Consider the following 26,147-nt stretch of genomic DNA (forward strand, 5'->3'; position numbering starts at 1 on the left):
AAACTAAGGCATGGAGACAGTCCATCAACACTGACACTACAACACCCATGTGTCTTAGCGAGAAGAATGTGTGGGCATCTGAGCCCCTAGTGCCAGTGAAGTTAGGATAAAAGAAGGGGGATTAAGATATGCTGTCTCCATCTGAAGTTGTAAGTAAAATAGCGTAGCCAAGATTAAGAACCAACCCAGTAACATGCTGACTGCAAGGTATAAGGCAGGGGTGGGCAATAATTTTTGCAGAGGGGCCACTCCACAAATTTTGGTAAGTTGTCACGGGCTGCATATTTTTATTATATTAAGGATAGTGGTGTAGTTTTCTGGGAGGGAGTTTGAGTGCAGGAGGGAGCTCCAGGCTGGTGCAGAGTGTTAGGGTGCAGGAGACAATAAGGGGTGTGGGCTCTAGGAGGGAGTTTGGTGCAGGAGGGGGTTCCAACTTGGGACAGGGGTTGGGAGGTGGTGCGAGGTGCAGGCTCTGGCCAGGAGGTGCTTACCACACCGTTCCTGGAAGCGGATGCTGCTGGCACGTCTCTGTGCACCCTTTGGGGGGAAGGGGCAGCAGGTCTCCGTGTGCTGCCTGCGCCCACAAGCACTGCTCCCGCAGCTCCCATTGGTTGGTTTCCGGCCAATGGGAGTTGTGAGGATGGTGGTGGGGGTGGGAGCTGTGCATGGAGCTGCTTCCCCATAAGGGATGTGCCAGTGTTTGCCCCAGGAATTGAAATGGGGGGGGTTGAATTTACCGGGGGTGGGGGCTCAGGGCCGATGAGGGGCGAGACCGTGAGGATGAAGGTGGGCTGTATGGCACCATAGTAAAAAACCTGAAAAATATTGTGTGACCATTTTCTTAGGAGATTTTAAAATCAGACAAAATTTAAAAAGTTGGCTACTCAAGCCTTCTATGAAGCACTATATCTACATTCTTCTTGATTTCTTGTTATAATTTTGCACAACTCTGTTAATGAATTTCTTGAATGCAATGCGTTCATCTTTGGTGGCTTCTTGTTTGGCCGGTACTTCCATTCCTTCAACTGATATGCTCATCAGTTCATTCACATGATCAGGCAGAAGGCGATTTGTTTCATAACACAAAATTCTATTCAATGATAAAAAAGAATGCTCAACTGTAGCTGTTGTGACTGGGAGTGGCAAGAGATGAATTCCTACTTCTTTCAGCCCACGAAACATAGCATAAAGATTGGGTTGAGCCACTAGTGACGAGAAAAAAAAAAAGCTGAAGTCAAATCTTCATTCATTCATCGTATGATAGTCCACTCTGTGTTCAAATTCTCTATTCTGTCCTGAGCACATGGCAGCCCCATTGCTGGTAGTGCCTCACTCCACTTAACTGTTGGTGTTTTATAGGACAGGGATCTGTAAAAGCTACATAGAGGTCGAGTAGAATCTAGAAGTTACTGTTGTAGATTTTTAAGAATCAAGTCTGTGTACTTTCAGTTTTCTCAACAAACACTTCTTGTCCTCTTCACTTAAGGATTCAATATAAATGCCTTCATTCGTCAACTTCTGGACTAAAGTCTTTGCTTCTCCCAGTACTTTTTCAATGGACAGCTCTCTGATTGATCCAAATGTAGCTTCTATTGCTGGACAAAGATCTACTACTGTTGCAGCAGATGCCTGGGTGGCATTGTTTAATGACCCAAGTGGTTTCAACAGCAGACTTACAAGAGAGAGAATGGCAATAGTCTTCTCTGAACGTAGTAGAAAAAGTAATACATGAACCTAACTACTTAGATCTATCCCATCTTAGTAGATACTTTCCAAAGCCAGTAATAAAGGCTGGAGTAATTTTAAGACAACAGCCAAGAATCACTCATGAGAAAGCCAGGGGGTTTTCCCAAGTTGGACTAATTTGAACTTCAGTCCATCTTCTACATTTTCCAAGATATTCAGTCTTTTTGGACTCTTGCTGAAAAAAAAAGAATATAATGAAGACATTAAATGTATAGCTTTTAAAAATGTCTTTTGAAGAGTCTGCAGCTTGTACTAGTGATAGTTGGAGTAGATGGCCTCTGCAGTATGTATAGAAGAGATTAGGGTTATACTTTCCTCTGAGCAAAGCTTGTGTTCCACCATGTCTTCCAGAGAAGTTTGCAGCTCAATCAATGCACAAGCAGCCATCTGTCTGGGGTCCAATTGACAAGCATTTAACTCTAAGATGTGGGTTGTCACAGATGCAGATAATCTGTCTTCTATAACGAACATCTAGAAATGCACCTACTCGCCTACCACTGACATCAAGATAACATACACAATGACTTAATACTCGATAACCATTTGCATTGGTGCATTCATCAGCCATGTATGCAAATTTTTTGAATGAGGTGAGAGAGTTCTTCACTTTTTCAACTGTTGAGTCTTTCACTGTTGTACCACACGCATCTAGCCAGTCAGCTGAGTTTCCTGTAGAAAGATAGTGAGAGCATTTGCTGATCTTGTTCAGAACCAGTGTTCAACTTCAGGATGAACAAGTGACAACGCACTTAACATTGGTCTCCAGTTTGTAGTGTGTGGTATCTCTTGCTTAAATAGAAAGTATGATGCCACGACCATGTTTGTTTGCATGAACTGTGTTGCGTCTCCGGCATTCTTAACAGCCTCATTAACATTCACTAGTGTTGTCCTCGGTCAGTGGAGACTCAAAGTTCAGAGGTGCTTTCACATGAGTTCACCTCCCAGGTAGGGGGCAAGAAGGTATCTTGCTCGTTCCTCCAGCTGCTCACTGTTCGCTCTGGCCACTGTTCGTTGTGCCACCATTCACTCCCCCCACTGTTGCCAATGGCCCTGCGCTGTCACCTTCTGCTGCCACTGTGACCTCTGCGAGTTGTTCTCTTGAGGTTCCACCCAGCTCTCAGCAATTTCAGCTGAGCTCTCAGTGGGGGAAGCTCGCTGCTAGTACAGACTGGGCCATCTCTTCCACAGAAACACTGTCCCATAGCAGGTCTAAGCATTTAGACCTGATCATTAATAATTTCAGCTGCAGTAGTCACTTAGCAAAACAAAAGACTATCTATGGAGCCTAATAAGCACTGTCTTTAAACAGTGGAGGGGGCAAGTCAAATAGTAGTTGTGACTCAGGCAGACCATCAAGCAAAACACCTGTCCCCAGCCTCTCTCTTGATATCCTCAATCAGCACAGGCTAAGTACAGTTCTACTGCCCTTTACTCATACAATAAGAACAACATTTCATTACCCCCCCCCCGCATTCAAGTGATTTGTAACCCAACCCCAGCCAAAAGCTATCACTTGGGCAACACAGCTCTGTTTGCTGTATACCTAGGTAGATTAGGTGTGAATGTAAATACAGTCTGGTCCTGAAGCCTTTGCCCCCAGCTCATCATTAGTTGTCAAGGAGAGCTCATTTAGCCTTTGCTTACAAATCATAATTTGAAATTATTAGGTTGGCCAACATCACCAAAATGAATGCACTGACATTGTAATAATAATAAAAAAAAAACCAGCTGTATAAGGAAGCTAGTCCATGTTCATACTTCTCAAATCTACTATACTTTTTCAGACACACATTTTATCACTCTTTATATGCTTTTAAAATGTATATTAATGTTTCAATTTCAATTCAAATTTCCAAACAATCACTAAATTGGCAACACTGCATGTAACTAGTTCACAAAACTAGAGGGTGGGGTGTTGGGGAAATTCACGGGGGGAGGAGGGGATGGTTTAAGGAAGACCCTGGGGCACGCAGAGACGTGCCAGCAGCAGCCGCCCACTTGAGGCCACAGCATGCAGTCAGCCTTCCTGACCACCCCGCTGCGCTGCTGGAGTCACAGCGGCCTGGACAGAAATGTTAGATGGGCCACATTCAGCCCGTGGCCTATATTTTGCCCCCCCCCCGTATAAAGGCACAATTGGGGCTGCATCACCTCCTGCAAGCACTCTTTCCAGTGTTAACGTATTGCCCCTTCAGGTAGGTAGTTTCTTGAAGGGGACAGGGGAGGACAGGTTCCTTCCCAAACTGTCCCAGCCCTACTCCTCACCCCCCCCTGCCCTGCCCTGCCCTGCCTTCGTCCCGCCAGGCCGTCCACTCCCGTTTTCCTGAGCTCTGGCCTGCACCCCGCCTTGCCGCTCACGTGCACAGCACTCACATTCCCTCCTCTCGGGCGGAGAGTCACTTCCCGATTGGCCAGGGCGACTCCTTATTGTCATAGAATCTCAGAGTGAGGCTCCGCCCTCCCGCTGAGGGTCGCAGAGATTCCCTGCGCCGTTCCGCGTTCCCTCCAATAGCCACGCTGAACTGACGCTGTTGTTGCACGTGAGGGTGGTGCACGTGGGCCCGTTATGTAAAGGGCGTGTGGCGGAGTAGGGGAAAACACCGCACGCGCGCGCAGGCGCGCGAGGCCCGCGGTCTGCGGGAGGTAGGTGCGCATGCGCGCACGCGGCCCGGCCACTCCAGCCTGGCTCCATCCTGGTCCTACCACAACGACAATGAAGCAGCAGCAGCAGCCGGCGGCGGCGGCGGCGGCGGCCGCGAGCGCGGGTGTCCCGGCCTTCCTGAGCAAACTGTGGGCGCTGCTGGGGGAGGCGCCCAGCAACCAGCTCATCACCTGGAGCCAGGTAGGGCCCCCGGAGCCCCCTTCCCCCACCGAGCAAGAGACGCCTCGAGCCCCCTCCCCGCCCCCACGCCCATACAGGAAGCTGAGGGCGGACTGAGCTGGGCAGCCGGGCCCGCTCGGGGTGGCCGCGCCTCCCTCCCCACAGCCTGAGGCAAGAGGGGCCCGACGCCCCCTTTCCTCCCCCAGGGTCTTAGTACCAGCCACATCCCCAGCGCTAGTGTATCCTGCACTGAGGGGGGCAGAGCCGCCGCCGCCGCCGCCCCCCCCCCCCCCGGAGTAGCTGGACGGAGCCCCCGCCCCGAGCACAGAGGGGCCCGCAGCGCCCTGCCCGCTCGCGGGGGAGGGACAAACCCGGAACCTCCCTCAAGCCAGGTCCGTTTCTTTCCCGGCGGGACCCAGAAACTCCTCGTGCGTGTCCGATCCCCGCCCCGGTCCCGAGCTGCCGCCGCTCGGCGGAGGACGGGCGGGGATTTTCTCGGTTCTGGGCACCGGCCTGGCCTGGTTCAGGGAGCAGATCTACACCGCGTGTGCGTGGGAGAGTCCCGCTCCGCAGCGGGTTGGGTCTCCTGCCCCGACCCCACAGGATGAAGTGTTGGGGGGGGCGGGGCTGTCGAGGAACAGGCGGCTTACCCAAATCAGCAGGTTTCGGGGTAGCCTACAAAATGATGGGGCGGCGGCGGCAGGGGGATGGGGATGGGGGTGGGAAGCTCTGAGCTTGTAGAAGAGATTGTGTGGCCTGGTTCTGGGGTGGATAGGTGGTGGTGAGGCACAACTGGAGTCTGAAGGTGATTTGGTTTCTTAAAATGTTTTAATGAGAGAGTTTCCAGGTTTCTGCCTTTTTCTCTCTCCCTGTATCCCTACTCCATAGTAGTTTTAATTTTATTATATATGATGTGTATTCACATTTTTCCTTCCAGTTTTGAGGGTAGGAGGAGAGGCTGCCTAAACAAACTTACTGGATATCTACTCTGTTGGAAAATATGCACCAACGCTATAAAGTGTTTTTTCTCCTTAATGTGATGAGAGTGTAGAAATTAATTGTCCTGTGTCTTCTACATGTAAAACATAATAGTGTCACCTCTAGTAAATTAGAAAATGGTCTTTGATGTGTGATCAATAAAAATAGTTTTGTATAAGTGCATATGAGTGTTGATGCTTGTTGGCAATGACAGGAGGGAACTAAAAGGATGTGTAATTTAAAAAAAAAATTACAGGAGGATGTTGCTCCCCTTTAATTAAAGCAGCAGTTCTCAAACTGTGGGTTGGGACCCCATTTTAATGAGGTTACCAGGGCTGGTGTTAGACTTGCTGGAGCCCAGGGCTGAAGCCAAAGCCCGAGCCCCACTGCCCTGGCTTCAGTCCAAGGTGGCTGGGCTCAGCCTTTGACTTTGGTTCCCTCACTTGGGGTGGCCAGGCTCAGGCTTTGGTCCCTGTCCCCCGCCCCGGTCATGTAGTAATTTGTGTTGTTAGAAGGGGTTCACACTGCAATTAAGTCTGAGAACCCCTGTGTTAAAGGAGTACTTACACTACACTAGTAAATTCTTTTATTCTCAAGTTCTTTTGCATTTTGCCAGTCCTACCACTGCGACTCATTGGACCAACTCTTCAAACATTACCATATGGATTTTTTTAGGAGATGGTTTGTTTTCAGTAGGAACAACTTGGGACAGGTAAACTTATAGTGTGAACAAACTAGTGATGACAGGGAAAGCAAGAAATGCTGCTTAAAAATACTTGCTGCTGGTTAGTAACAGCTCAAGAAGGAGATCTTGGAGTCATCACAGACAGTTCTCTAAAGACATCTCCTCAATGTGCCGCAGCAGTCAAAAAAGCTAACAATGCTAGAAACCATTAGGAGAGGAATAGATAGGACAGAAAATATCAGAATGACACTATGTAAATCCGTGTTACTTCCACGCCTTGAATATTGTGAGTACTGGTCTCTTAACCTCGAAAAAGTATATTAGAATTGGAAAAGGTACAGAGAATGGCAACAAAAATGTGTATGGGTATGGAACAGCTTACGTGTGAAGAGAAATTAAAATGATTGGGACTGTTCAGCTTAGAAAAGAGATGACTAAGGGGGGATATGATAGAGGTCTATAAAATCGTGAGTGGCATTGAGAAAATGAATGGGGAAGTATTAATTACCTTTTCACATAATGCAAGAACCAGGGGTCATCCATTAAAATTAATAGGCAGCAAGCTTAAAACTAGTATAAGGAAGTGCTGCTTTACACAACACACAGTCAACCGGTGGAACTCATTGCCAGGGGATGCTGTGAATGCCAAAGGTATAACTGGGTTCAAAAAAGTATTAGATAAGTTCACAGAGGATAGGTCCATCAATGGCTAGGTGTCCATGAAGGCCCTGGCATTGGCCACTATCGGAAGACGGGATACTACCAGGCTAGAACGATCATTGGTCTGACCCAGCATAGCCATTCTTATTTTCTTATGCTCTAACGTAACTATGACAAGCATTTTTCCTCTGCTAGAGGAATAGGGCGACAACTGTATTGTGCTTCACTAAATTTCTTTCTGCTGTGGATCATAGTTAAGTAATGTTTTGCATTTACATAGCATTTTCAATCTATAGCATTCAAACACTTTACAAAGATGGATAAATATGTCAATTTTAAAGAGGGGGTAACAGTCACAGAGGTTAAGATGAAAGAAAAAGAGAACTTGTAGCACCTTAGAGTAACACATTTTCTAACAAATGGGTTTGTTTTGTTGTCTCATTTGAGTAAGTTGAAGCCTCTGAAAGATTAGAGCCTCGTTGACTTGTCCATGATCATTTTTACTAGTTTATGATGCAACTGAGGGCAAGCTCGCTGTATTTAAAATTTAAATGTTTCTGTTCTGTAATTTTTCTGCTAACAGGTGTTAAACCAACTGTTAAGAAAATATTTTAATGTAGGTTATGTTTACACTACAAACTTAAGTCTTAAGTTATATTGGTATACAGCCACTGCAGTTAGTATGTGGCTTGTGTGCAGGTGTACTTTGCTCCTTGTGTTGACAGTGCATATACTCACCAGAGTGCTTGTATCAATGCAGAGTGCAGTGCACCATGGGTAGGTATCCCATTGTGCAACTAGCCACCATCCAGCGCTCATCTTTTGGAAAGCTTTGGCAATGCATGATGGGGCCAAAACAAGTTGTGCAGGGGTGACTGGGAGCATGGGGCTAACTTCCCAGTTTTCAACTGTCTCCATTGCAGAATGTTGTGTCCCATAATTTTTGTGCCTTTTTTCAAAATCTCACAAATCCGTGTGGCCTTCTCCCCCAACCCGTCCACCATCTCTGACAGAATTGCGGAGCCTGCACAGTTCTGCACTGTTGTCATGAGCGTTGCAAGCACAGGGCACACAATCCTGGAGTCTTTTGCAGAGCCACAAGAGGAACCAGATCAGTGAGGAACATGATGATTCCCTTGGAGGACAGATTGCTGTGGGACATAGCGAGAATCAGTTCTAGATTGTTGGTGGCATTCGCTTAGCACCTGCAGGTGGTGGAGCACCGTTTCTGGCCCTGAGAAACACCCACTGACTGGTGGGATCGTGTGGTAATGCAGGTTTGGGATGACTATCCGTGGCTGCAGAACTTCCGGTTTCTCAGGGCCACATTCCTGGAGCTGTATGCCAAACTTGCCCCAATGCTCCAGCAGTGGGACACCAAAATGAGAGCTGCTATCACACTATAGACACGTTCAATGCCAGATTGCTACCAGTCAATTAGAAATCAGTTTGGTGTCAGAAAATCCACTGTGGGGGCAGTTGTGATGCAAGTCTGCAGGGCAATTAATCACCTCCTGCTAAGCAGGACTGTAATTGGCAATGTGCAGGATATAGTGGATGGATTTGTAGCAGTGGGGTTCCTGAACTGCAGTGGAGTGATGGATGGCATTCATATCCCTATTTTGTCACCAGACCACCTTGCCACAGAGTACTTCAACAGAAAGGGGTAGTTTTCTATGGGTATGTAACCATTGATGGATCACAGGAGACTTCTTCACCAACAGTGTGGGCTGCTCTGGGAAGGTGCCTGACGCTTACATCTTTAAGAACACAGGATTGTTACAAAAAGATACAAGCATAGGCTTCCTTTCCTGACGGGCGGATTACCATTGGGAATGTTGAAATATCAATAGTGATCCTGGGGGACCCAGGTTGCTGGTATTGTTTACTTACAAGATTGGACCTCAGTGAGAAAAATATCCAAATGGTTATTGCTGCCTGCTATCTTCTGCGTAATGCATGTGAAGCAAGGGGCGGAGCAGGCAGTTTCTGCCAAGGTGGAGCAACTATCTGCTGAATTTGAACAGTCAGATACAAGGGCTATTAGAAGAGCTCAGTGTGGAGCTATGTGGTTCAGGGAGGCTTTGAAACTCTATTTTAAGAGTGAGCAAGAGTAGTGTGGGGTGTTGGGTCACAAAAGAGTAGGGCCAGGTAGAGCATACAATAGGAGTGCTGTGGTGGTTACTGTAAAGGAATATAACATTGACAGTGCACCTGTTAAGTTTGTTTGGGAATGATCCTGTGAGTTGTGTGACATTGTGCATATGTTTTGAACTAATAAAGATGAATTATTTCCAAACAATAAATGTTATTCTGTAACGATCAGTGCAAAAAAACCCTGTGCAATTTTAAAATAAATACAGTATGTTAATTTCTGTTCTCTTAATTTATTAAGTTACGATGGGGAAAGAATTTTCATGTCCATTTCAGCTATGCATACATCAACCATGGCTTTCACAAGTCTGTGTAGGTCAAACTGAGGTTGTCTGTCGTGTCCCCCAGAGTGGAGTAGTAGGGGTACTGCAGGCACATGGAATGATGCAGGGGGGAGAGGGCAGTGTAGGGAGGCTCTCAGTGGGCTGCAGAGAAAGGCAAGCTCAGGATTATTGAACCTGTAGGTCCACCAGAGTTGGCAGCCTGTGTGCTTATTGCCTGAGAAGCCCCATTATGTCCTGGTGCATCTCCTTTTCCTGCTTGGACTCTTGGGCCTTTCTCCTCTCCGCTCTTTCCTTCTCCAGGCTGTCTACAGTGCATAGGACCCTGTGCTCGTGGTCCTATGCAGCACTGGCTTGAAGGATCTGCTGGAACATGTTATCCCAAGTGGTGGTTTTTTGTTGTTGTCCCCCCCCCCCCCCCCTTGTTTGGCTCAGGTGTTCTGTGGGCATGGAAGGGCAGACCCCGAAGGCCACAGTGGCAGCAGCTGAAGATAAAACACACAGAGGTACCATTGTTCATGCATTCACTATAGTAAGCAAGATTTCAGAATCTTAAGTTACTCCCTTTGCTGTCCGCAAGCAATCCCAAGCAGAAGTGAGAATGGTTTAAAATAGTGGTCACTGCCCCAGCTGTGGTGACTATGGCCCACTGGGAGAAAGGGAAATGAGGAATTTGCTCAGTTGCATGATTCTAGTAGTATAGGGCAATGACACTAAATACTGTCACCATTTTCCACAGGCAGTGGTGATTTTAGCTGATATGTCGCTCCTTTGGGTCACAAAGGCTGCTGCTCAGGCCCATATGCTGCTAGCCTATGTACTGCAGTGGTGTCTGCTGAAGTTATTGCTGAGTGGCATAGGAAAGTGTCCTATCACAAAGAAAAAAAATAAGGCAATCCTCTCTAGAAACTTTCAACAGAGGATTGCAGAATGCCTCCATGAAAGCTTTGAGATCTCTCAGAATTCCAGGGACATGGTTGTGTACATAAGAATGGCCATATTGGGTCACACCAAAGGTCCATCTAGCCTGGTATCCTGTCTTCCGACAGTGGCTAATGCCAAGTGCTTCAGAGAAAGTGAACAGAATAGGTAATCATCAAGTGATCCATCCTGTCGCCCATTCCCCATTTCTGGCAAACAGAAGCTAGGGACACCATCCGTTCCCATCCTGTCTTAATAGCCATTGATGAATAGCCTCCATTAATTTATCTAATTCTTTTTTGAACCCTATTAGTGTCTTGGCCTTCACAACATGCTCTGGTAAAGAGTTCCACAGGTTGACAGTGCATTGTGTGAATAAATATTTCATTTTGTTTTAATTTGCTCCCTATTAAATTGATTTGGTGACTCCTAGTTCTTGTGTTATGAGAAGGAGTAAATAGCACTTCCTTATTTACTTTCTCCACCCCAGTCATGATTTTATAGACCTCTATCATATTTTCCTCTTCCCCCCCTCCCCACCCCCCATCATCTTGTTTCTAAGCTGAAAAGTCCAAGTTTTTTAAAAAGAAAAGGAGTACTTGTGGCACCTTAGAGACTAACAAGGTGCCACAAGTACTCCTTTTCTTTTTGCGAATACAGACTAACATGGCTGCTACTCTGAAACAAGTTTTATTAGTCTCTCCTATGGAAGCCGTTCTATACCCCTAATCCTTTTGTGTGTGTGTGTGTGTGTGTGTGTGTCCTTTTCTGAACCTTTTCCAATTCCAAATTTATTTTTTTTGGAAATGGGGCGACCACAACTGCAGGCAGTATTCAAGATGTGCGTGTACCATGGATTTATATATAGGCAATGTATTTTCTCTTATCTATGTCCCTTTGTTAATGATTCCAATATTGTGAGGTTTCTTGACTGCCGCTTCACTTTGAGTAGATGTTTTCAGAGAACTAGTCTCAATTACTCCAAGATCTTTCTTGAGTGGTAACAGCTAATTTAGACCCCATCTTTTGAAATGTAAAGTTAGGATTATGTATTCCAATGTGTATTACTTTGCATTTATCAACATTGAATTTTATCTGCCATTTTGTTGCCCAGTCACCCAGTGTTGTGAGATCCCTTTGTAGCTCTTCACAGTCTGTTTGGACTTAACTTGTTGGGTAGTTTTGTATCATCTGCAAATTTTGCTAACTCACTGTTTACCCCTTTTTCCAGACCATTTATGAAAATGTTGAGTAGTACAGATCCCTGGGGGACACCACTATTTACTTCTCTTCATTCTGAAAACTGGCCATTTATTCCTACCCTTTGTTTCCTATCTTTTAACCAGTTACTGATCCATGAGAGGACCTTCCTGTATATCCTGTGACAGCTTACTTTGCTTAAGAGCCTTTGGTGAGGGACCTTGTCAAAGGCTTTCTGAAAATCTAGGTACACTATATACACTATATTTCCCCTTGTCCACATGCTTGCTGACCCCTTCAAAGAATTCTAGTAGATTGATGAGGCATGATTTCCCTTTACAAAAACCATGTTGACTATTGCCCAACAAATTACATTCATCTATGTGTCTGACAATTCTGTTCTTTACTATAGTTTCAACCACTTTGCCCAGTACTGAAGTCAGGCTTACCGGCCTGTAATTGCTGGAATCCTCTCTGGAGCCCTTTTTAAAAGTTAGCCTCACATTAGCTATTCTCCAGTCATCTGATACAGAAGCAGATTTAAATGATTGGTTACAAACCACAGTTAGTAGCTCAGCAATTTCACATTTGAGTTCCTACAGAACTCTTGGGTGAATACTATCTGTTCCAAAAACCTCCACTAATGACACCTCAATTTGGGACAATTCCTCAGATTTGTCACCAAAAAAGAATGGCTCAGGTTTGGGAATCTCCCTCACATCCTCAGCCATGAAAACTGCTGCAAAGAATTCATTTAGTTTTTCCTCAATGGCCTTACCATCCTTGCATGTTCCTTTTAGCAGCTCGCTCATCCAGTGGCCCCACTGGTTGTTTAGCAGGCTTCCTGCTTTTGATGAACTTTAAAAAATAAAATAAAATAAAAAAAATTGCTATTACTTTTTGAGTCTTTGGTTAACTTCAAATTTTTTTTTTTTTTTTTGGCCTTCCTAATTATATTTTTACACTACATAAACTGCTCAGCATCCCCCCTCCCTGCATAGAGGGGAATGAAAAGTAGATTGCAGCTCTAGCACTAGCTCTCGTAGCATGAATAAATTAATGGAAAGTCAAAAGATTCTGTCCTGCTACTTCGGGCATGCCATTCCTGAAATTGAAAATGTATCTACACATTTAGGTGAGGTTCCTTCCCCTGCATTGGGCTTGACTGGCTGAACTGTGGTGGAGTCAAAAACAGGTCTTGGCTTGCTGCACAGCTGGGCCCCTCAGTCACCTGTCCCCCATACACCACCACCTCCTCCTTGCTGTTTACAGCCAGGGCTTGTGATTTGGGCTTCTCGGAAGTATACTCAGTGCTGCTGGGGTTGGTATGGGGGGAGTCTGCGCTGATTATGGCATGCCACTCTTCGTAAAAGCTGCAGTGGCTTGGCACTAGATCATTTGTTGTCCTCCCTGGCTGTTTGCTATGCCTGCCACATGAAAAGCAAGGAGCTGTGGTACTGCTGTTTGTTCTTGTTGTTGTAGCCCTTCTGCGCCCCCTGAGCAATCTGCTTGTACATGTTGACATTTCTAAGGCTGGATCTGAGCTGTGCCTGCATAGCCTTTTCTCCCCACAGGCCTGGGAGAGCCAATATCTCCTGTCTGCTCCAGGCAGGAGTGCATCTGGAGCATGCAGCTGGTGTGGTCAGCTAGGCAGTTGCATTTAACCATGGAGAGCTGCTAGGTGTGCTGGCCAAACTGGGCAATCAGGAAAAGGAATTAAAAAAAATTGCAGGGCTTTAGAAGGGAAGCTTCTGGTCTCTGTAATCCCTGGCCAGAGGAGTTAAAAATGGTGACCAGAGAGGTCAGTCCCTTGTGGGACAGTTGTTGGAGGGCAGTTAGGGTTGAAATAAGTAACACAGAGTCTGCATTCCCACTAACCTAAGTATATCAATCATGTCTGTATGCCGATCAGAGAGATGGTGTTACTATATCAGCGTAATAGGGAATTTACAGTGGTGGGAGAACAATTTGAGTACAGACACATGCACAACTAGGTTAATGTAAGCTGCCTTGTGTGGACCTAACCCTGTAGTGTAGACTAGGCCTCAAACTTTTCAGTGCTTCCTGAAAGGGAAGCTGATCCAGCTAGTCCTAATTATATGGGCCCTCTCTGTAGTATTACGATGTCCTCTCACACTGAGATACAAGTCCTATTCATGATAGAACGCTGTAGGCACTTCTCCTGTATGAAAGAAAAGAAGTACTTGTGGCACCTTAGAGACTAACAAATTTATTTGAGCATAAGCTTTCGTGAGTGACAGCTCACTTCATCGGATGCATTCGGTGGAAAATACAGTGGGGAGATTTATATACACACACACAGAGAACATGAAACAATGGGTTTTATTATACACACTGTAAGGAGAGTGATCACTTAAGATGAGCCATCATCAGCGGGGGGAGGGGAGGAGGAAAATCTTTTGTAGTGATAATCAAGGTGGGCCATTTCCAGCAGTTAACGAGAACGGTCTCTCAGGTCTGTAATCGTGTGACCAGAGAGACTGAAGTGTTCTCCGACTGGTTTTTGAATGTTATAATTCTTGACGTCTGATTTGTGTCCATTTATTCTTTTACGTAGAGACTATCCAGTTTGACCAATGTACATGGCAGAGGGGCATTGCTTGCGCATGATGGCATATATCACATTGGTAGATGCGCAGGTGAACGAGCCTCTGATAGTGTGGCTGATGTTGTTAGGCCCTATGATGGTATCCCCTGAATGGATATGTGGACAGAGTTGGCAACGGGCTTTGTTGCAAGGATAGGTTCCTGGGTTAGTGGTTCTGGTGTGTGGTTGCTGGTGAGTATTTGCTTCAGATTGGGGGGCTGTCTGTAAGCAAGGACTGGCATGTCTCCCAAGATCTGTGAGAGTGATGGGTCGTCCTTTAGGATAGGTTGTAGATGAGAAACTTCTTTAAACAATGTTGTTTTTAAGTATATAATTAACTGTGGTTTTATATTGAATCACAGTAGAAGAAATAGGAGTAGGAGATCCCACCTGGTGTGAACTTATTTTTTGTTAATTTTACTTTTTGTTTAATATTAGTTTCCCTTGTCTGGGAATGGGAACTCTAAATGCTTTAACTGACCATTCAGTGTTATCTAGTTTTAAGTAGCTTAAGGACCTCTATTCTTAGCAGAAATAGTGTCATGACACTTTACAGTCATAATGGATGTTTTATCTAGCAGGATTCCAAATGCCATACAACTCATCCCTAAAACATTACATACAATACTTACATCTCTTAAATGGATACACAATAGCTGGTCTAAGATAACACTGCATTAGTTATATTTTTACTGGAAGTAAAGAATAACTTGTTCCTTTGTAATTGTCTAGGGCAGGTTTGTCAAGGCAGAAATTAATGATCATATTTGGAATTTGATCAAAAAGACATTGGCATATAAGTAATCAGACCTTTGATTTAATGTCACATTTTACAGCACTAATAGTTGTGAATTTCAACAGATACATTTTCTCCTTATTGTAACAATGGAAGAAAAACATTGTTGCGGTTGTGTTAACCTCTGGTTCTGACTGTTTTCATTGATATAATGTAGGGATATTGATCTGTAGAGAATGAAACTATCAAGATTTTAAAATCTGGCATATGGTGTTTCAGGCTTTGCTTTTTACATCACTTTTCTTTTGAGGTACACTTGGTTTAAAGGGATTTGGAAAATTTTCCAGAAACCTACTAGCTGGATACTAAAGAAGGCCTTTTCTACACAGGAGAAATTTACCTATCTAAGCACTCATTGTTCCCATCATTTCAAGTGTGCTTTTCATCCACATAAAAAGGACTTTAAATGATTGTCAGGTGAGCAACTATTGGTGACAATAACCGCAGAATTTGTAGGGGCAGATCTCAATTGTGCCTCAATCCGCTGACTCTCAGATTGAGTGCCACCATAGACACAGTTCCTGTTGGTACAGTCAGTGTAATCTTTAACAGCGCTCTCAGGTAGTGAACCTCCTTAATTACATCAGCTAAGAGTCCTTTCTCTGCTCTCTTCCCCCCCCCCCCCCGGGTCCTCAGGTCAGCTGCCAGTGATTCCACTGTGGATTGCTGACTGACATTGTGCTTTGCCTTCTGCCATACCCTTGCAAAGTGTCCCCTGCCCCTCAGCCATGCCCCCAAATTCGAGCTCTGCAACTTCTTAGATGGGGAACCTCTCGTGATTTGCCAGCTGCAAATCCCATTCTGAGGAACCACATATGTGGTTCCTCAGAGCAAAGCTGTCATTCATGGACCTTCAAATGATATTCCTAATGGTCTCTCAATTCTCCCTATTAAGCTAGGATGGACCATGGCTGCAGAGGTGTTTTTGTGTTGAGAGGCAAAGAAATGGAGGCTTGTCATCTGGAACTGTCATCAGTGACATCTGACAAAGATAACAACCCACATCTTAAATTGAGGGCAAGCCTGATGTATGTAAGGGCAAAATGTAAACCAACTAAGGTAATCAGTTGGGATGCATTCAGTCCATTTTTGTCCTTCACAATTATTTGAAGCATAAACAGTTGAATAGCTCTACTATAGACAAGGCCTGACAGTGACAGTAAAGTCATCATCAAAGTTCAGGATCAGTGTACTGGTGAGAAGACTAGCCTCCCTCACACCCAGCTGCATGGACATAGTGAGTGTAGAGATTTCTAACAAACTGCTTTTCCTGGACTTAACAGCTTCATCTTTTACATTAGTCTCTGGCTAACTGGTATTGGATAAACTTGAAGTTCCTATTCTTTTCTAGCTTCTAGAGGGGATAAAGAGATCTCAGTCTTCTTTCTTTCTAGCCAGAACCTCTTGGCTGCTATGAGGAAGAGGGTCCCTAAGAGTTCACTCCTTCCCCAAGCAGCAAATGAAACTGATAGGATTCTGTACAGTTTCATTGCTCCAGTAGGGTTCAGTGTAACTGATAAGTCATGGTAATTTGTTCTGCTGATGCTTGAGGAAGCTGTGAGCAACAGCAGAAACAATGGAGATAACTGTGCACTCAGGAAGATATCAGTTTAGATTCTATTCATATTCAGCAGGTGTCACAGATCCAGCTGGGCACACCTTGCTGGCCCCCCATTGGCCTGCTGTAAAGGAAATCCAATCACCAGGTGTTTTAACTTCTAGACCCTGAATGATGTCTATCCACCTCCCCAGTCTTGGAGTCCATTGGCAAACGTGCACTCCAACAATTCCTTCTGAGATCTGGAACCCGCTCTCTAGCTGCCTAGCCCCCCTGGGTTCAGTGGTAATCCTGTACTTAAACACAACCTTTCCCAGACCTCCACACCAAAGGAGTGAAAGCGTCTGGTAACAGTTTCTCTCGCTCTCTCTCTGGATGCACACAGTGATTGTGATGCAGTTATCGCACTGCTAATATATTTTTTTTGTTCATGGGGAATTCTGTGGACATGCAGAATTCAGGCCCCCCTATAGATCTTGTTTTTTCTCTACAGAATATAGATTCTGCTGGAGAGGTGAGGCAGTTACATCTTTTGCCAATGAGGAACTCCAGAAGAGAGGGTAGCCAGCTGGAGAGGCTGTGTTCCTCACAGCGGGGCCAGGAGAGGAGGCACCGGACTGACAGATCAGGGCACATGGGGCTCCTGAGGCGGGGCTGTCACAGAATGGGATTCAGAAGGGCTAGTGGAGGGACAGACTGGGATGTCTTCCGTTCCATTCCATACCCACACCAAACCACGCTCCAGGTTCATTCCCTCTCCCTTAGCTCTTCCATTACTCCTAACTCCCCCAAGCCTTTCACATTGCTTCTGAGGGGTGCAGGAAATCTATTTCTGTATTGTATTTTAAATAAATTACTCAGAGCTCTGTGCTAATACGCTTTGTAAGAAATCTGTTTGCCAAAAAAACATTTCCTGAATTTTTCTTTTTGTATGTATTGTTACAGACATACATACCAATCGGTATTTTGAAATAAATTACCAAAATAACTGAAACTGGCATGATTATATTATTGTTTTGACAAAGAAAATATGCAGAATTTTAAAATACCGTGCATAGAATTTATAACTTTTTTGGTGCAGAATTCCCCCAGGAGTAATTTTTGCTGTTTATAGTTAATCATATGCAGCACAAGAGAGAGTACAGATTAAATAGAAAACAACAAACATTCTTAACACATTGCATCTTGCTAGCTCACCCTTTTTTGGGGGGAGAACTATTGCTGTTTGGGCAGGCAGGGTGTTCCCTGCTTCATGCAAGCTGTTACATGCTGATTGGTCTCTCCCTCATGGAGTCACTTCTTCAGTTTGTATGACCTTTCTCTTTTTCCTGCCTGGCTCCCTCTGTTCCTGTGGTTTTCCTATTTAAACCCCACCTCATCACTTGGCCTCTTTTGTTCTGCTCTTAGTAAATTTCCACTATTTCTGTCTTCCCCCATTTCCTCCAGAGGGGTAAGATTACACTAGTTTATCAAAGATGTAGCTGCTTTTTTTTTAGCATAACTTGTGTGGTCAAAGTACTATCATTAATCTTAAGTATTCCCCATTGTCCTTGAGTGGTGTGTACACACACATATACACATACATATATGTGCAGTCATGATTAAGGCTCTGATTTAGTCACAGAGGGCATGGAATTCATGGAATCCGTCACTTCCAGCAGCCTCCGTGACTTCAGCCTGTGGTGGTCAGGAGCTGCAGAGTCCCCCACCACCCGCTGGGGCAGGAAGTTGTGGGGTACCCCCTCCACCTCTGATGAGACCTCCCTGCTGCTGCGAACCACTGGGGGTGGTGGGCAGCTCCGGGCTGTTTTGGAGGAACCCAAACTCCTGGCCCCCACAGATGGTGGGAACCCCCCAGAGCTCCCAGCTCCCCACCACCCCCGAGCAGCAGGGGACACCAGGAGCTGCAGGCAGCAGGGGTACCCCGCAGCTCATAGCTGCTACAGGCAGCTCCTAGTCCCTGCAGTTGCCCCACTTGAAGTAGTGTGGGGATTCGCAGATCCCCGTTTTCTCAGGGATATTTTTAGTAAAAGTTAGGGACAGGTCACAGCTTCCATTAATTTTTCTGTTTTTGCCGGGATTTTTACTAAACATATCCATGACACAATCTTAGTCTTACTCAAGATACAGCAGTTTGCGTAGTAAAGTTCATAATGTCATTCAAAATTCATGTGTTTGTATAGACAGATTTCCAAATAGTCACACATGGTTCTTTGTAAATACAAGGGATAGAAACTTTTTTCCTAATAAAATGTTTGGGGGGGAAAAGGTTATCCTCTCATAAGATGTTACATATCTACTGTGCCCCTTTTATAAAAGCAGATTTTTTAAAAATTAAATACAAGATGTGCTCTTCATTTTAGAATGGCCAGAGTTTCCTGGTGTTGGATGAACAAAGGTTTGCAAAAGAGATTCTTCCCAAGTACTTCAAGCACAACAACATGGCAAGCTTTGTGAGACAGTTAAATATGTGTAAGTTTTTTTTTTAGTATAGCTTTCTTTCTTAAAAATGATCTAATATCATACTTTTTTTCACCCAGCCCTTAAAAATGGGTAGGTGGGGTTGCGGCAGTAAAGTTCTGAATTCTGTAGTGTTTTCTTTTTTTATGGTTAAACTGTTTTTCAGATGGCTTCCGTAAAGTAGTCCATGTTGACTCTGGCATTGTCAAATTGGAAAGGGATGGTCCTGTGGAGTTCCAGCACCCATACTTTAAGCAGGGCCGTGATGATTTGTTGGAGCACATTAAAAGGAAGGTGAGTAAAAGGTCATACAAAACACATGGAGCATTGGTTTCTTTTAGCTAACCTTGTGAACAGATGCGGTGGGCGTGTCAGTCAGTCGCAACTGGCGACTGTTGACATAGAGGTCTGAAGTCACAAAGGAATTTTGGATTTTACTTTTAAAGAGAAAATGAAATGATTTGCGCTTCTTCAAAGTAATCCCCTCTGTTTTTTATATATTAAAAACAGTGAATGAGAGGGGGTGTGTGTGTGTGTCATTCACTGTTCTTTATTTTTCCTTAATTATTATTCATTATAGTAAATCAGCAGCCTACCGATGGGGTGAGAAAATTACAAAACAAATTTATTCTTAAATTTTTATAAAACAGTTGTGCTTTTTTTTTGTTCCAACTGCAAATTGTATTTTGATCTTTCATTCACGAATATAAATATATAGCACAGTTTACTTAACTTTTTAAAAACCCATGCAGTGCTTCCCCTGGGGAGAGGATAAGATATTATGTACGTCACTTAATATGACACTGGAAGATGCTCGGATGCCACAGTGATGATGGCTATGTAAGAACCTGTATAGAGTAGAATAGAACTGTGTGTTTATAAACCTTTGACTTTATTTTTTTAAATACAAGTCAACTTTGGGAAAGGGGAGAATACTGTAAATATATACTAGTTTTACAATTTTTTAATTTTTAAACATGCTCAGTGATGTAGAAATTATCAAAGTATATAGTATGACATTCCAGGATAAATAAGTGATTTCTAGTGCTGATTATTCAGCCTGTTTCATAACTACTAATTTATTTTGAGTAGTAGTAGGAGAGAAATAACATTTAGCATTCAAAATTTCATATTGCATCATGGGTTATTTTTACTTTTAAAGGTTTCCTCTTCAAGACCTGAAGAAAATAAAATCCGTCAGGAAGACCTGTCCAAAATCATAAGCAGTGCTCAGAAGGTGCAAATTAAACATGAGACCATTGAATCCAGGCTGTCTGCCTTAAAGAGGTAAATATTACTTTGTGAGAACTGTTAACTTGCATTAGTATTCACAAATAGCACTTAGGGCAATAAATTTGATCAGTTTGAAGCTGCAAATATAGTAAGAAAGACATTGGTGTTTAAAGTCCTACTCTTTGCATGTGTTGTTGGGGCTTGGTTGTGAGACTGCTGCAGTGTATAAAAGTTGTTTTTGCAAAAAGATCAGATTTAATTTTAAATACTTCTCATGTTTGGGAAGGAGAATTTAAATGGAAATAGAATTTTTACAGAAATAAAATGTACACAACTTATCAGTCATGTGAGTTGGTGATTGAGCAGTGGCAATTAAAAAACTTTATTCATCTTAAGTATTTTAAAATTCTAATCATCAGACTTGCCCTTCAAAATAGGAGATTTGAAAACTAGTGTTACGAAGTTTTATATTGTAAGTAGTGATTCTGATGCTCGAGTTTGGGAGACAGCTAAATTTTTGTGTTACGTTCCTACCAGTTATTTGAACGTGATTTATGTAATCTTTTTTTATTATTTCATTCCTCCACTGTTAAATTCCCAAAAGATGTGCTCTATTGATGATTTAAAAAAAAAAAAATTGACTCAGAACACCCTTCTGAAGTTTTTCCTGAGTCTCCTAGTATAAAGCTAGAATTTGGATACTATGATTTAAACAGTTCAGAAGTTTCAGCTATCTGTTTACTCTTGCTAAAGCTTTGCACTCTAAATAGACTCGTCATTGATGCTTCTGATTCATTTCTACAGAGATTAAAATAGATTAGAATTACTAAACCCCTAGCAACCATGAGTGGGACTACTATAGTTCTTAAAAATAGCTGATGTTTACACTCTAAAAATTAGTGGCAAAAATGATTGGATAGCTCTGTAGTTTGGAATTAAGAAAATAAGAATGGCTATACTTGGTCAGAGGAATGGTCCATTTAACCCAGTATCCTGTTTTCGGATAGTGGCCAGTGCCAGATACTATAGAGGGAATGAACAGTACCAGATACAGCAGAGGGAATTAACAGGGCAATTATTGAGTGGTCCATCCCCTGTCACCTAGAGTCCCAGTGCTCTAGCAGTCAGAGGCTTGAGGACATCCAGAGCATGGGGTTGCATCCCTGACCATCTTGGCTGATAAATATTAGTGGACCTGTCCTCCATGAACTTATCTAATTGTTTTTTGAACCCAGTTATACTTTTGGCCTTCACAACATCCCCTGTTCCACAGGTTGATTATGCGTTGTGTGAAGTTCTTCCTTCTGTTTTATTTAAACCACTTATTAATGTCAGTGAGTGACACCTCTCTGGAGTGGCTCATCCCCTGAGAGTGACTATCTTAGGACAGACTGTCAGAAAACAAGGGCAGATGTTCCAAACTGGTGGCATGTTCTATAATTAGATTTCACCAAGCTGGTAACAGATGTGCGCTCCTGGATCACTATACTCGTCTTACCATGGAGTCACAGACAGTCCCCTTAGGCTGTCCAGCCTTGCCACCCAGACAAACTGGACTCAGCGATAATGATTACATAAACCAAAAATCACACCTCATGAGGGTACTCCCTGTCCTAGTTCCCTCCCCACTCTGGGGTACAGATGTGGGGAGGTGTTTTACCTGCTTGGTCTCTCTCTTCCTGTCCAGAGAGGGAACAAAGAGAGCACAAACAACCCTTCTCTCCTGCCTCTTCCCCCCCCCCCCCCCCCGGGATTTGAAAGTATCTTCTTCCTCATTGACCCTTTTGGTCAGGTGCCAGCTAGGTTATTTGAGCTTCTTACCCCTTACAGGTAAAGATTCAGTACAGCTACCCAGGAGGAATTTTATGCTACCCTTAGCTGTATGTTTGACACTCTCAATTACAAAGGATCAATCATTTACCCCCAAATCAGTTGGTATTTCAGATCTTACACCAAAGACAATGCTGGCAGCCAATTCTATAGTAAACTAACTATAGATATATTAGCTTAAAAAATGTGTTATTGAGAAATTAAAGCAGGTAACACATCATAACAAGTGAGTCAAAGTTCATAAATCCAAAAAGATAGCAGAAATGTAGTTGGTTTTTTTTGTTTTTGTTTTTTTGCCAGTTTCCCAAAAATCTTTCAGGGCTACCCAGAATAATTCTGGGGATCTCCGTCGTCTTAAGTTATTCGACCCTGTTAGAATCCAGACTGTCCAGAGATAAAGGATCATTCTTTGAAATCCATTTTATAGCTGCTTCTTACAGATCACAATCTGACAAGGACTTTTATTCACTACATGGCCACTTAGTTTGAAATTAACGTTTCCTGTTACCATCCTTAAATTCTTCATTAGCATTTCACACGATCTCTGAGTAATTTAGTTACAGGATTATACAAACATTTGCAATTATGTAATAGCAAACTAGGATATTTCACTAGTTTTCATTAATTGAACACCTGAATACATTCTCATATTAACACACACTTTAATATAGGGTTATCTAATTACTGGAGCATACATGTTGTAACCGTAATTACAGGGGTATATGCAATGTAATACTATAGCTCTTACATAGAGAAGAGGTGGGGTGTGTGTGTATATACACACACACACACACACACACACACACACACACACACACGCATGTATGTAATTAGTGAAAACAATAACATTAGCATCTCTTTTGATCTCTATTAGCTAGGGCTGTCAATTAATCACAGTTAGCTCAAGTGATTAAGTCAAAATTAATCGCAATTAAAAAAATTAATCACGATTAATCGCACTGTTAAACAGAATATCTATTGAGATGTATTAAATATTTTTGGATATCTTTCTACATTTTCAAATATATTGATTTCAATTACAACACAAAATACAAAGTGTTCATTTATATTTTTTTATTACAAATATTTGCACTTTAAAAATGATAAAAGAAATAGTATTTTTCAATTCATCTCATACAAGTACTGTAGTATAATCTCTTTATCATGAAGGTGCAATTTACATATATAGGTTTTTTGTTAAATAACTACATTAAAAAACAAAACCGTGTTAAACGTTAGAGCCTACAAGTCCACTCAGTCTTACTTCTTGTTCAGCCAGTCACTAAGAGAAACAAGTTTGTGCACATTTAGAGGAGATAATGCTGTCCGCTTCTTATTTACAATGTCCCCTGAAAATGAGAACAGCCATTCACATGCCACTTCTATAACTGGCATTGCAAGGTATTTACATGCCAGATATGCTAAACATTTGTATGCCTCTTCATGCTTTGGCCAGCATTCCAGAGGACATGCTTCCATGCTGACGACACTCATTCAAAAAATAATGCATTAATTAAATCTGACTGAAATCCTTGAGGGGATAATTGTATGTTTCCTTCTGTTTTACGCATTCTGCCATATATTTCATGTTCTAGCAGTCTGATGATGACCCAGCACATGTTCTTCATTTTAAGAACACTTTCACTGTAGATTTGACAAAATGCAGAGAAGGTACCAATGTGAAATTTCTAAAGCTAGCTACAGCACTTGACCCAAGGTTTAAGAATTTGAAGTGCCTTCCAAAATCTGAGAGGGACGAAGTGTGGAACATGCTTTCAGAAGTCTTAAAAGCACAACACTGTGATGCGAAAACTACAGAACCCGCAACACCAAAAAGGAAAAATCAACCTTCTGCTGATGGTATCTGAGTCAGATAATGAAAATGCGTCGGTCTGCACTGTTTTGGATTGTTATCTAGCAGAACCCATCATCAGCATGGACACACATCCTCTGGAATCATGGTTGAAGTATGAAGGGACATATGAATCTTTATCTGGCACATAAATATCTTGCAATGCCCCCATTCTCACTTTCAGATGAAATTGTAAACAAGTGGGCAGCATTATCTTCTGCAAATGTAAACAAACTTGTTTTGTCTGAGCAATTGGCTGTACAATAAGTAGTACTGGGGGGACTTTGTTTCATTTTTGAATGCAGTTATTTTTGTACATAATTCTACATTTGTAAGTTCAGCTTTCATGATAGAGATTGCACTACAGTACTTGTATTAGGTGAATTGAAAAATACTATTTCTTTTGGTTTTTTTACAATGCAAATACTTAATAAAAAATAAATACAAAGTTAGCACTGTACACTTTGTATTCTGTGTTACAATTGAAATCACAATATTTGAAAATGTAGAAAATATCCAAATATATTTTAAAAAATGGTTTTCTATTTATTGGTTAACAGTGCAATGAACTATTTGTTTTTAGCTGGGAGCCGCAGGAACATGTAGAGCTGGGTAGGGAGCCCCTGCCAACCCCCATCACCAGTGGAGGTTCTGTACCAGCACCCGCAGGAGTCCCGGACCTGTCTGTCTCTGTCTCTGTCTCTCCCCCCCCCCCCCCAGCATCCGCAGCCCAAGTTTTACTTAGGGGTATATTGTAAAAGTCATGGACAGGTCACAGGCTGTGAATTTTTGTTTACTGCCCCATGAACTATCCATGATTTTTACCAAAAATGCTCATGACTAAAACATAGCCTTAATCACAGTGGGTACCTCTCTGTAAAATTCCAGTCGGCAAACTGGCAATTTGAGATAGACAGCTGCTTCTTCATGTGGGTTCTTATTCCCTTTGACTGCTGTCTATGCCACCAGAAACTCAGACTTCATACTTTTTTTTTTTTATTAAATCTTTAGAAGGTATAATTAATTTGGAGAGAATACATTATAGAATAACAGCTGAAGAGAGACAATTTGATGAGGAAGGATAACTGTGTTTGGTTCACTGGTAGTTCCAAAGAAATAAAGGGCTGAACAGAATCTTTGGCAAATTGAAAAACTCGGCAAATTTTGTCTGGAGTTGAAGAAAACGTTGTTTGTCCTAAAATGAACCATTTTGTTTCCAGGCAGTTTTTGGCATAAAAAACAAAGGAATAGAAGGGCTAGATTCAAAAAATGGCAGGAAGGAGGTGGTATTGCCTCTTATAACCTTTAGCTGTCAGTGGCTAGGGCACTCACCTAGGATTGGGAGGCAAGGGTTCATTTTCCCCCTCAGCCTGATACAGAACAGCAATTTTGAAATTGGGTCTCGGGTATTGCATGACAGTGCTCTTATCACTGGACTATTGCATATTCTGGTGTGGCTCTCTCTGTCCTGTTGAAGCTATTTCACAGTGTATAAATTCATTATTGGAACAGGGGCATGTATTTGGTCTCCTACCATCAATGTGAGCGCCCTAACATTCAGACTACAGAATACTCTGTCTCTGATTTGGTGACTGTTCAGGTATTTTATACAAAGTGGAACAGCTTTGACAAGAGAGTTGAGACATGCCCACTCCATGTTGTCCTGTATCCCAGGGGTTAGGGCACTCTTCTCTGGTCTCCCACCCTGCAGTTCAAATCCCTGCTCCATGTCAGGCGGGAAGAGGAACTGAACTGGAGGGATCTCCCATAGCCCAGACAGGTGCTCTAACTGTTGGGCTAAAACTTACAGGAGAGGCATCACTGCCACCCATACTTCTGGCTGAAATTATTTGGGTAATTTGCATCAGATTTGTGAATAGTTTTTGGGTTGACCAAAACAGCATTTTCTGGCAAATAAATTATTTTTTTCAAATTTTCCCCATTTCTAATCAGACCATTCCCATGGGCTGCTTTGGGTTCTGTGCTATGTAACTTTCTTCCACGGCTTCTGCCGATGGTACTTCATGGGAAGGATGTATAACTTTGTGGAATGTCTTAAAGAGCCTGACTCTTTTTATTTATTTATTTATTGTGAAACTATTAATGTAAGGGCTTCTTAAGTTTGAGTTTAGCTTTCTAAATCACTTTTGTTGAAATAGGGAAAACGAATCTCTTTGGAGGGAAGTGGCAGAATTGAGAGCAAAACACTTGCAGCAGCAACAGGTTATTCGAAAGGTAAGACTTAATTTGTGGTTTATACAGCTGCTTCTGTCTGTCTGATTAGATATATTTTATGTGCACAGGCTGATTTATGTTGTCCTTACTCTGACTACCTCAGTCTGTTATGTGAAATCTGGTTTTCTT

At 43.0% G+C, this 26,147-nt stretch overlaps 1 protein-coding gene across 3 annotated transcripts in view; it reads left to right on the forward strand.

The window, feature by feature from the left end:
• The first annotated feature begins 4,243 nt into the window (after positions 1-4,243).
• Positions 4,244-26,147, forward strand: part of HSF2 (heat shock transcription factor 2) — a 38,027-nt gene continuing 16,123 nt past the window's right edge. For 2 of the 3 annotated variants that reach the window (XM_038395384.2, XM_038395385.2), the window contains exons 1-5: positions 4,244-4,588; positions 18,772-18,880; positions 19,035-19,162; positions 20,031-20,155; positions 25,943-26,018. In XM_038395384.2, the coding sequence (XP_038251312.1) occupies positions 4,400-4,588; positions 18,772-18,880; positions 19,035-19,162; positions 20,031-20,155; positions 25,943-26,018 (627 nt within the window). In that variant the 5' untranslated portion in view covers positions 4,244-4,399. The remainder of the gene's footprint in view (positions 4,589-18,771; positions 18,881-19,034; positions 19,163-20,030; positions 20,156-25,942; positions 26,019-26,147) is intronic. The other variant, XM_043510895.1, reaches the window with a different exon arrangement.

The sequence above is a fragment of the Dermochelys coriacea genome, chromosome 3 (genome assembly GCF_009764565.3).
Source record: "Dermochelys coriacea isolate rDerCor1 chromosome 3, rDerCor1.pri.v4, whole genome shotgun sequence".
Taxonomy (NCBI): Eukaryota; Metazoa; Chordata; order Testudines; family Dermochelyidae; genus Dermochelys; species Dermochelys coriacea.